Below are 11,459 nucleotides of genomic sequence, written 5' to 3'. Positions count from 1 at the left end.
AATACCTTAATTGAAATCTGGTAATACAAACTGTATTACTCTAGGTGAGTCACTTCACTTCTGATTACTTCAGTTGCCTCATCTATAAAATGGTGATATTAGTGCCTACCTGGTAGAGTTGCTGTAAGGATTGCATGAGAGAATGAAATAATATTTGTAAAGTAATTGGTTATACAGTGCCTGGTACAATTCAGGTACTATAAAATGCCAATTCTCTTCCCCTTTCCTTCTCTACTATTGACTTGAAACCTTTCCCCAATAGAACGTTGTTTGTGTAAGTCCAATGTCTTTTGTGAGGAACAAAATCTCATTTTTATTTGTTAGAATATTGGAATATCACTGATTAATGTGTCTCTTTCCATCACTTTATTTTATATATATATATATATATACATATATATATATATATACATATATCTGAAGGAGCATAAAAGTGATATTTCAATTGTTCCCTTGTCCCCTGAATTACCTTCACCATTCTCTAACCTATGCCATTTGTTTCTGTATGCATATTCCCTTTTTCCTCTTCCTCTTCAACCTTTCCCATTGTGACTACTTACTACTTTTCATCTTCTTACTCCTCCTTTCCCCTGTCCCATCTTCTACCTGCTTTCTATTCCTGCTTCTACTGTGAAATTGTTAAGCAAAAATCAGATACCCCCAAACCTAAACATTTAATCCTATTCTTTTAAGATAAAAGCAGAATATAATTAACTTTTTCTAAGACAAAGACTGGTTTAGATAAGGAGAGTGTTTGGGCTGAGCAGCTGGAGGTTGACTCAGTCTCTATTATTTTAGGGCCAGAAACATGTATTTAGCCAAGACTTAGGGAACCTGAGTATGTTTTTTTTCTTTGCCCAGCACTGAAAAGAAAGACCATGTATGGGCACAAATTTCTACTGGATACTATATTAATCCCAAAAGGAAGGGTCTTATAGGTCATGGATGAAAAAGCCTACAAATTTCCATTTCTGTGTCAGGAGACAGCCAGACCCTGAGTGAAATCCAAAGCTAGATGAAGACGTACAGACCTCAAAGAAGTTCCACTAAATCAAGGAAAATAAGACATCTAGGAAAAAAACTGCTGTTTTAGTAAAGAGATTACACTAAATAAGAAATCTACAAACAAGGCAAAGTAGAAGATGGAAAAACATTACATTGAGTAAGAAGAGTTTCAAAATAAATTTTGGATGGGACTGGTCATCTATTACTTCTCTAATTCATTTTCCTTGTCCAGAAATAAATTTTCAGTCAAGACACAATGAACATCAGGCTATGTTCTTAGCCCCCCCAGGATGAGAAAGACTGTAGATATGAATACAAATTCCTTCCTCTAGGTCAATAGGTTATCCTGAGACTTTCTACAAGGATTGTTTGATTGTGTCTGGATCACTCCCCCCCCCCCCCCCCCCGCCCCTCCCTACCCCCCCCCCCAAGAAACATAAAGCAATTAACAAATCAGCAAATGAATAAATGAGTATCACTAGATAAAGTTCAAGGCCTGAAATAGGGAAGAATCATCATCCTTGATTCAAATCTTGCCTTAGATAGTCACTACTTGTGTGACCCTGAGAAAGTCATTTAATCCTGTTTGATTCAGTTTCCTCATCTGTTAAATGAATTGGAGAAGGATATAGAAAATCATTTCAGTATCTTTTCCAAGAAAACCTGAATTTGACCATGATGAGTTTAACAGGACTGAATCAACTACACAAGAATGAAAAGACAAAACATTTCTATTAAGGGTGGATATCATATTTCTTTTTTTAATGTTTTTCTATTGTTTCTCAATTACATGTAAAGTTAGTTTTCAGCATTCATTTTTTGCAAGTTTTTGAATTCCACATTTTTCTACCAGTCTCCCTTCCCTCCTCCCCTCCTGCTAGCAGCAAGTAATCTGATACAGGTTGTATATGTACAGTTATGTTTAATATATTTCCATATTTGAGATGCTGTGAAAGAATAATTAGAAATAAAGTGGGTAAAACATGAGAAAGAATGAAAAATAACATAAAAGAAGTTTTTAAAAGTGAGCTTATTGTGCTTTGCTTTGCATTCGGATTCTATTGCTTTTTCTCTGGATATTGATGGCATTTTCCATCACAATTCTTTTAGAATTGTTATTGATCACTGAACTGCTGAAAAGAGCTGAGTCCACTATACTTGATCATTTCACAATATTACTGCTAATGTGGACAATGTTCTCTTTGTTCTGCTTACTTCACTCACCATCAGTTCAGGCAAGTCTTTCCAGGCTTTTTTGAAGTCTGCCCATTTATGATTTCTTTCATAACAGTAGTGCTATTCATATACCATAGACCTGTACAATCATTCCCTAATTGACTGATATCCTCTCAATTTCTAATTCATTGCCACTACAAAATTTTATTAGAATACAGACCTAGTAATGATATTGCTGGATCAAAGGATATACCACATACCCAGGCTTATTGCCCTTTGGGCATAGTTCCAAATTGCTTCCCAGAATGGTTGAATCAGTTCACAACTCCACCAATACTTCACTAGTGTCCCAATTTACCCTCTCTAACATTGATCATTTTCCTTTTCTGTCATATTAGTAAATCTGATAGATTTGAGGTGATTCCTCAGAGTTGTTTTAATTTGCATCTCTAATCATAATAGTTTAGAGTATTCTTATATAACTAATTATAGATAATTTTAATTTCTTCATCTGAAAAATTGTTCATTTCCTTTGACCATTTTTCAATTGGATTATGACATGTATTCTAATAAATCTGTCTTAGTTCTCTATTTTAGAAATGAGTCCTTTATCAGAAACAGTACCTGTGAAAATGGTTTGCCACATTTCTATACTGCTTCTTATCTTGGTTGCATTGGTCATATTTGTTCAAAACTTTTTAAAATTAATGTAATCAAAATTATCCATTTTTTGATTTATATTGTTTGGTAATTAACTTCCTTCTCATAGCTCTGATAGATTATTCTTTGTTCTATTAATTGACTTTTGGTATCACCCTTTATATCTAAATTCTGTACTCATATAAAGGGAGAGAGATGTTGATCTATACCTGGTTTCTTCCCTGGATATTATATTTCTATCAGAGATTCGTATATAGAGCTTAGATATTTCTCTTGGTATTATCATTGAAATCCAGAGGTGGTTATTCTTTTTGTATTGTAAATTCTTTAGTACTAATTTATTCAGTTATTCTCTGAGTTTTCCTATAAGGGAGTATAATAAAGTTCTCCTTATGACAACCCCTTTTAATTTGTTTTCTTTATTGCTGGATCAAAGTATATTCTTAAGTATATACTTAAAATCACTTCCCCCTAGTCCTTAGCTGCCACAAGGAAGTTGAATAATTTATAAGAGCTCACTCCTTTATTCTCTAGTTTATAGGCCAAGTCAATATAGAAAATGACATTGAATATTCATAAGAAAACCTGTGATTTACTCTGACAGAGATGGACAAAATAGATCCTGACAGAGTATAGCCTGAAATTAAACCGGAAGCAAGGAAGAAGGCACCATAACTTCTTCCTGTTCTGTTAGCATTTTCAAGCTATCTGGCTCAAACTTTAACTGGGATTTTCACTAATTGAGCTCCCTATATATCTAGTGCATAATGATCCTCTCTCTGCTTTGTTATTTTTTTCCCCTCCCTATCTTTCTTCCTCTTTCCCTCTACCTTTTTCTCTTTACTTTCTTTTTCTTCCTTTAATTTTTGCATTCCTTCCTTCTCTTTTTCTTTAGTTCTCCTTCCTTCCTTCCTTCCTTCTCTAATTTCTTTCTCTTCTTTCTTTCATTAACTATGCTCTCACTCTAATTAGAAGCCCCAAACTTCACCTCAGAGAAACATTAATGGAAAGTGAAAGTGGGAGGTAAGGCAGAGTGGGAATTGCTAATCTATATCAATATATGGTATCTGAAAAGAGATTGAAGCAGATTTTTTAAAACTTTATTTTCCTGAAAGATTTTATCTATGTTTTTTTCTCACAACATGAAAATAATATTTTTCATGTAATTGGGAAAAACAAAATGCAAAATTAATTTAAAACATAAATAAGTTTGTTAATTTGACCAAAAAACATCATTTTGGACTTCAGTTTCCTTACCTTTAAACTGCAAGACTGAAGTATATATTCTTTAATTCTATTGCTAACACAGTATGATTCTGTTTTCTATGTTTTCATACAAATTTTTAATCTTCAAAGTAGTACAGATTGTATATTTTTTGCAAAAAGTAAATCATTCTACATGTGGTGGAGAGGAGAGATTATAGATCTTAAGAGGCTATTCCTGGTATTATTCCTATGTATGAAACTTTATAGTTGTATGTGCTACTGATTAGCCATTTATCTTTTGGGACCTTGAGTTTCCTTACCTATAAAATGAGGGTACTAGTCCAGGAACTTATTAAGGTCACCCAAGCTCCAAATCCTGTAAGTGTATGGTCCCACTTATCTAAGTGACCCTTCTCAGTTAAAAGCTATCAAATGACAGCTACTGTTATGACTAATTTCTGAAAAATTCTCTTCTATTCATTCAAATCTACACATTCTCTTCTATTCATTCAAATACATTGTCTTCAGTGTATTTTCAGTGTATTTTGCTTTTGGCGTGACTAACCTAGTCAGCATTGTTAGTATAAATATCTGTAGTTGAAAATGAAAACAAATTTCTATTCTGCCTCCCAATCTACCAATTCACTCATTCATTTTGAAAATGTTTATTTATTCCATGACTCCTTGTACCAAAACCAGTTTTAGGCAAGTTCAATCCTCTTCTCCAGTTTCCACACATCTGAACTATTAACAAAGAAAAACAACTAAGCAATATTCTCTAGTGGGACAAGACAAGTATATTTCATTATTCTCTTCAGGACCCTTATACATTTTTCAATTACTCAGAATTCAGTTTCATTTTCAATAATTTTCATTCATGTTATCTTAGGTATTAGAAAATTATTATCCTCCTGTTTCTATTTATCAGATAAGATTTAATCTCCAGTGGTTCTATTTTGCCTCTTAAACAAGATACATACTCCTCTGCTTGCAATTTAAAGCTCTTGAAAACTAGCCAAGTCTCTTAGAGTCCCAACTTTCTTCAAAATTTTTATTAAGCACTACATCTGATAAGAAATATTACTTAATTTCCCAACTCTATTATTTAGAATACAATTGAAAACTTTTTAGGGCTGCCGATTTAAATAAATAAAATTGTTAACTTCACAAAATTATTCAAATTTATTACATGTGAAAAGTCAAAAACAATTTCTAAAAGGAAAAAAGATATCAGAGATGTTCTTGGAAGGAATCAGCAAAGACAAAATAGGTGCTCAATCTATTGCAAATGAACATCTAATAGAGGAAGGATATTAGTTAAAATTTAAAGATATTCAATTGAGAAGAAAAAAGCATCTTTTTTTATAACCCCTTGATCAAGAAAGGAACAATGGACAAAAATAAATGTCCAATGAGAAAAGACAGCAGTGCAACTTTGAAGAAAGTTTGGAAACACTGTTATTCACATATAACAGCATAGTAAACACATTTGACTAAGCATAACCCCTAAGATTGGGATTTCGACTGGAGGAAGAGAGTATACTTCTATCTCATAATAATTCATCTGTTCCTGCTTTAATTTTGTTCCATGTTTTAATTTCTTCAATCCAAAACCTTAATTTGGTCAGAAAACAAATCTATTGTAGAAGAGTGACCCCTGAAGACTTTCCCAGTGACAATCAGTTTAATAGCTTTTCGAAACCAAGGGTAAAAGAAAGCATAGATCAAAGGGTTCATAGCTGAGTTATAATAGGCAAACCAAACTAAAATTTCATAAATATATGTTGGGGTAATGAACCCTAGGAATGCATCAATTATTGATTCAATGAAGTATGGGAACCATGAAATCAGAAATGCAATCACAGCAACGCCCAGTGTTTTTGCTGCTTTTCTCTCCCTCTTAGATACTCTGGCTTTATAACTCTGTGAGGATGACTTGGTTTTACTGCTCACACTTTCAATCTTTCTAGCCTGTTGTTTAGCCACTAGAAAAATCTTACAGTAAAGAGTGATCATCACCAGAGTGGGAATGAAGAATAACAGAAAGTCTATCAGTACCCAGGTTTGATTCACAGCAATCTGGCAACCTCCCACACAAGTGAGGGCACTTACTAATTCCTCCAGCCCATCATCATTGACACCTGTGTAAAGAAGTGAAAAGCTAAAAGTAATGGCAAGGATCCAGGAGAACATGATGCATAGACCTGAAACTGTCAGAGTGAATTTGGTTGGATAGACCAGAGGGTCAGTGACAGCAATGTATCTGTCAATGGAAATGAAGCACAGGTGAAAAATGGAAGAATAACAAAATGACCCTTCAAAAGAAGAGTGAACTTTACAGTAATTTTCCCCAAAATACCAGCAACTCTCCACTGACCTCACCATACTGAAGGGCATCACAGTGACTCCCACCAAAAAGTCAGCACAGGCCAAGGAGGAAATGAGAAAATTGGCTGGAGAGTGCAGCTGCTTGAAATGAAGGATTGAAACCATGACTAAGAGGTTTCCCAAGACAGCCAGCACAGCTCCCAAGCCAAAGATCAGGTAGAGGATGACTCGGGGTCCTGGGGAGTAGGAAGTTTTAATACAGGAGCCGTTGGTGTTCTCATAGCAGAGCTGTATAGCTGTTGGTTGGGACTGATTTCTGCTGCTCATTATCCTTCTCCCTCAGCTTATAAGGACCTTTTTTTTCTTTGTAGTCACAGAAAAGTTATCATTAACATTTCCAATATTCCTGAAATCAAAAAGTAAATACATGTTTGTAGAAAGTCAAAAATTGTCATGAATTATAATTAATTTCACTGAGATAATATTTGTGAAGCAACTTAACACATTGCCTGGCACAGTAGGCACAATATAAATCATTAATTCCTTTCCCCTTTCCTATAAGCCATTCCCCATCCTCAGTTATACTCATACTTTGTCCATTTAACTCAGTAGAACTGCTTCCTTGAGTCTGAAACACCATTAAATTAATAACTGAAAAAGTATACTAGGAATCAGCACACAGAACATGCTTATCTGCTTGATCATTTTCTCTCTAATCCTCTCATTCTGTACCTATGACAAGATCCTCTCCAAAGTTCCCTGAGATATAAGAGTTCAAGGATCACCTTTTATTATTTTGTCCATCTTCACATTGTCAATTCTAAGTTAATGCCTAAAGTACCTCTACCTTTTTGGAACTTAGCCAAGGAAGTGGCAGAAAATCCCTAAGATACCATCCCTGGGTGGATAGGTGTGAATAGAAGAAACTTTTTTCCTAATAATCATTAGTAAGGAATTCGTTTCTAGTTTGCTTCTGTTTACTCTTACAGGATCATAAATTATCATTTTTGTTTTGTAAGCTTTGCACATTTTTGTAAGTGTCTTTTTGTTCTATGAATTTATGGTGAATGTACTGCTCTTATATATGTGTTTTTGTGTGCATTTATGTGTATACATACAAACATGATCTATATATAGATATATAAAGGTGACTGAATTTTTGTGCATCTAGCTTCTAAAGCTTAAAATTGGAGTGTCATAAAATATTACATGTGCATAAAAATTATATATATATATGTAGATAAATATATGTAATTATAGATGTAATTTAACAGTTTATCTTGATCATTTAACAATAATCTCTATTTTTATTGGGTGGTAGTTACCAATGTTAGATCATATCTCCTCAATTACTTTTTAGAAAATTTTCCATTTCTAGCTGATCTTTAGACTACAAACATTATTGAATCCATACGTTGTCTTTTTTTATTTCAGTCTGCCTAAACATACTTAGATTCGTTGCCAGAATCTTTGAGAATCCTTTGTTCTTTCCATAAAACAATAAGGCATCAAAAGAGAATTTTTTAGGGAATTTTGAATATCCCATATTATTCATATATATATATGTATATATATATATATATGTCTTGTTTGTGCATACATTTCATCACTGTGAGAAGCATACATATTTCTACAAAGCAAATTGCAAATATAGTATAATTTTAAATGTTATAAAGTTCTGGGGAAGTGATTAAGCAAGGTATAGAAATGCCAAAAGATTTTCTCAGGAACTCACATGTGTCAGACTTCAGACCTTCACAATTATAAAACAAACCTTCTTTCTACTCTTCAAAGTTGCCCCCTCTATATGTAAGGTGTCACATAAACTTTAATAGCTTAAGACTACATTAAAAAGAAAGTAGCTTAGCCTTATCAGATCTAAAATTATATTATAAAGCATCAGTCATCAAAAGTGTCTGGTACTGGATAAGAAATAGAGTGGTGGATCAGTGGAATGATTAGGTGCAAAAGAGACAGAAGGAAATGATTAGAGTAATCTTTCTGTTTGATAAACCCAAAGAGTCCAGCATCTGGGATAAGAACTCTCTATTTGATTAACAAAAAAAAAACACTCGGGAAAATTGGAAATTAGTATGGCAGAAACTTGACTTAGACCAATATCTCACACCCTATACCAAGATAAGATCAGAATGGATACAGGATCTAGACATAAAAACAATATTATAAGCAAAGTAGAATATTATATGAAAAGTAGGAGATCAAGGAATAGTTTACCTGTCAGATCTATGGAAAAGGAAGCAATTTATGACCAAGGAAGAGATGGAGAATGTCATTAAAAACAAATTAGATAATTTTGATTATATTAAAATAAAAAGCTATTGCACCTAGTCTATTCCACTGTTGCTCCTAACATACCATTACTATAGGTTTTAAATTTCTGTTTCTTTCATTTTTCCATCCACTCTCCCATGAGGGTGTTTTGATAATTTGAGGATTCTCTAAAAACTACCTCTCTCTTTCCCGATCTATTTTCCTTTTGAATTTAGTATTTGTCTAAAACAAACTTATGTATATGTACATGTGCAAACATGTCTCTGTGGGTGTTCAATCTTACCTTTGTTCAGAGCAGCTGAAAGTGAGGTTCAGGTGATGTTCTTTCCTTTCACCCCTTCTTCCATGTTGCTATACTTCTTGTTTCTCACACCTTGATTATGTAAGGTCCCCTTTCCTCTTCCTCTTTTCTTCCCTAACATATAACTGTCATTCCCTTTGTTTTAAGAACATAAAATAGAGCAAAAGCTACCCCAAAATATCCATCTGTCTTATATAACTCTGTGCCCTAGTAAGACATTTAGTTACATAATAGTTGTTCTTCCTTCTTTATTGGAATGAAGGCCCTTCATAGTCCTGTAGCACTTCCCATCTGTTCAAATCTACTGAGTTTTTTAGGATTCTTTTGACTTTTCTATTTGTATTTGAAAGTTTGTACCTTTCTCTGACCTTTTCCTTAAGAATCTTTGAAGTCAGTGAAACTGGCATCCTCCCCCATGGCTGAAGGAATCTAAGGAAAAGGTATCCAGGGGCATTTTAAATGATAGTGTAGACAGTTTTTAGAACTACACTGTTGCATGCATGTCATTATAAATTTTACCCCCCCAAAAAAAAAAGAATTACAGTCTTTCTTTTAAAATTCATTTATTTTTTCCCCATGGAAAGTCCCAAATGTCCTGTGGGAAACTTTGTAGGGCCCTGGATACCAGGTAGATTGATTAGTCTTTCAACATTATACTCAAGTCTATAAGGTAGATGACTAACACTGAATATTTTGGGCACTTCCACACCTAGAATGGAAATTATGAAGTGAATAGTTTAACATTTATTGAGTCTATCAGTCAAATATTTGTTAAAATGTACTGTGTATCAAGTATTACTGTCCTCAGGCTTGAAGGGCAAAAGACAGTCCCTTCTCTCAAGGTTCTCATAGTCTAATGAGGTAGAGAACACATAAATATTTATGTGCAAATAAAAACTATATATAGAATAAATTTGAAATTATCAATAGAGGGGAAAGGACTAGAATTAAAGGGTTTTGGAAGGCCTTCCTATAAAAGTAAGATTTTTATCTGGAATATGGAAAAAGCTAAGAAGTCAAGAATTAGGAATGAGGACATTGAGCATTCCAGGAATAGAGGGACTGTGTGAAAATGTCTGGAATCAAGAGATAGATCATCTTGTTCTGGGGAAAGCAAGGAGAATTGCAGAATCCATGAAAATTTTTTGGGGGGTATAGTATAAGAGGACTGGAAAAGTAAGGGAAGGAACAAAAGAAAAGCAGTGAGAAAAGAAGTTGGGATTTCATGCCACGAAACAGTGAGAGATTACAGAAAACTTTACCACTTCACAATTACAAGCTATTCCTACACCAATCCTCAGTCTTTATAAAGCTAATTTTTATTATACATCTTTTAGTGCTGTGGGAGTTGTGGGTGTAGGAAGACTGGTCCACCCTTACTGGCCCTTGAACCCACCTCTTTCATTTTGACTGTGGCTTTTCAGTATAGAGTTGAAACCCATGGAGGTGTATGACAGGATTGTGTTCTCTGGTTCACAATCCTTTTTTGGTCAACTGAATTGAATTGATTTGGGCAAAGTTGACTACCTAATTACAAAGTATATCTACTCTGGATAGGAATTATAGAGTACAGTTGAAATTAAAATAAGTTAGCAAAAATAGAAAAGAGGCCATTGAACTGATATTCCTTTTTAAACAGTTTTTTTTCTGAGGTGTATACATTTCCAAGAAAAAAGTTATAATATTGTTTATACTAAAGAAATAAAAACTTACTACCTACCAGTTATACCCTTATTCTGGATGGTCAGGTACTTCATGTTTGGAATTCAAATAAAATAAGATATTTGTTAATCATCTCACAATTCAGAAAAGGAATTTTTATTGCACATAACTGAAAAAGATATTCAGCAAAAATGTAGCATTATTTCATCATAGGTCTCCTGAGTTGGTCATGTGAGAATGCCAGTTAAACCTGAATAGAGTAACTTCTGCCTTTTTGGGGCAGGCATTTATTGTTAAGGCACAAGAAAAGATGATTGTGAAGGGAAAACAGAATTCTGTTTTGACATTTTAAGTTTGAGATTCTATATAACATTCAGTTCAGTGTGTCCAGTAAATATTTGTGGTGTTGGAAAAAAGGTTGGATATATAGATCTAGAAACAATCTACCAAGAGAGGATAACTGATCCCTTAGGAAGTGATGGGGTCACCAAAGGAAAGTATATAGAGCCTAGAGAAGAGGATGCAGGAGAGATGCTTAGTGTATACCTACTCTTAGGGATAAGATATGAACAATGATCTTGCAAAAGAGACAGATAGGGATTAAAGAAAAAGACAAAAGGAAAACCATGAGAAAGCAGTATTTAAAGGCATGACCAACAGTATTAAGTGCAAAGAGAGGTGAACAAAGGTGATCTTTGGATTGAGAAATGACCTTTGGAGTTGGCAAATAAAAAAAATGAGAAAAAAATCCAAAAATAGTTATACTCTAAAGGTGAGGTTAGAAGCCAGGATGTAAACAGAGTAGGATAAAGAGAAAAAAAAGAGGAAG

The 11,459-nt window shown here is 33.8% G+C and overlaps 1 protein-coding gene across 1 annotated transcript; it reads right to left on the bottom strand.

Moving 5' to 3' along the window:
* Window positions 1-5,649: 5,649 nt before the first annotated feature.
* Window positions 5,650-6,702, bottom strand: LOC141489908 (trace amine-associated receptor 7d-like). The gene has a single exon (XM_074190259.1). The coding sequence runs from the start codon at window positions 6,700-6,702 to the stop codon at window positions 5,650-5,652; it is 1,053 nt and encodes a 350-aa protein (XP_074046360.1).
* Between the last annotated feature and the right edge of the window lie 4,757 nt (window positions 6,703-11,459).

This window comes from Macrotis lagotis, chromosome 5 (genome assembly GCF_037893015.1).
Source record: "Macrotis lagotis isolate mMagLag1 chromosome 5, bilby.v1.9.chrom.fasta, whole genome shotgun sequence".
Taxonomy (NCBI): domain Eukaryota; kingdom Metazoa; phylum Chordata; class Mammalia; order Peramelemorphia; family Peramelidae; genus Macrotis; species Macrotis lagotis.
The sequence above is the reverse complement of the archived record's forward strand: the minus strand, read 5'-3'. Positions and strand labels throughout refer to the sequence as shown.

Coding starts and splice junctions, on each gene's coding strand:
- LOC141489908 (XM_074190259.1), bottom strand. CDS start 6,702: ATGAGCAGCAGAAATCAGTCCCAACCAACAGCTATACAGCTCTGCTAT.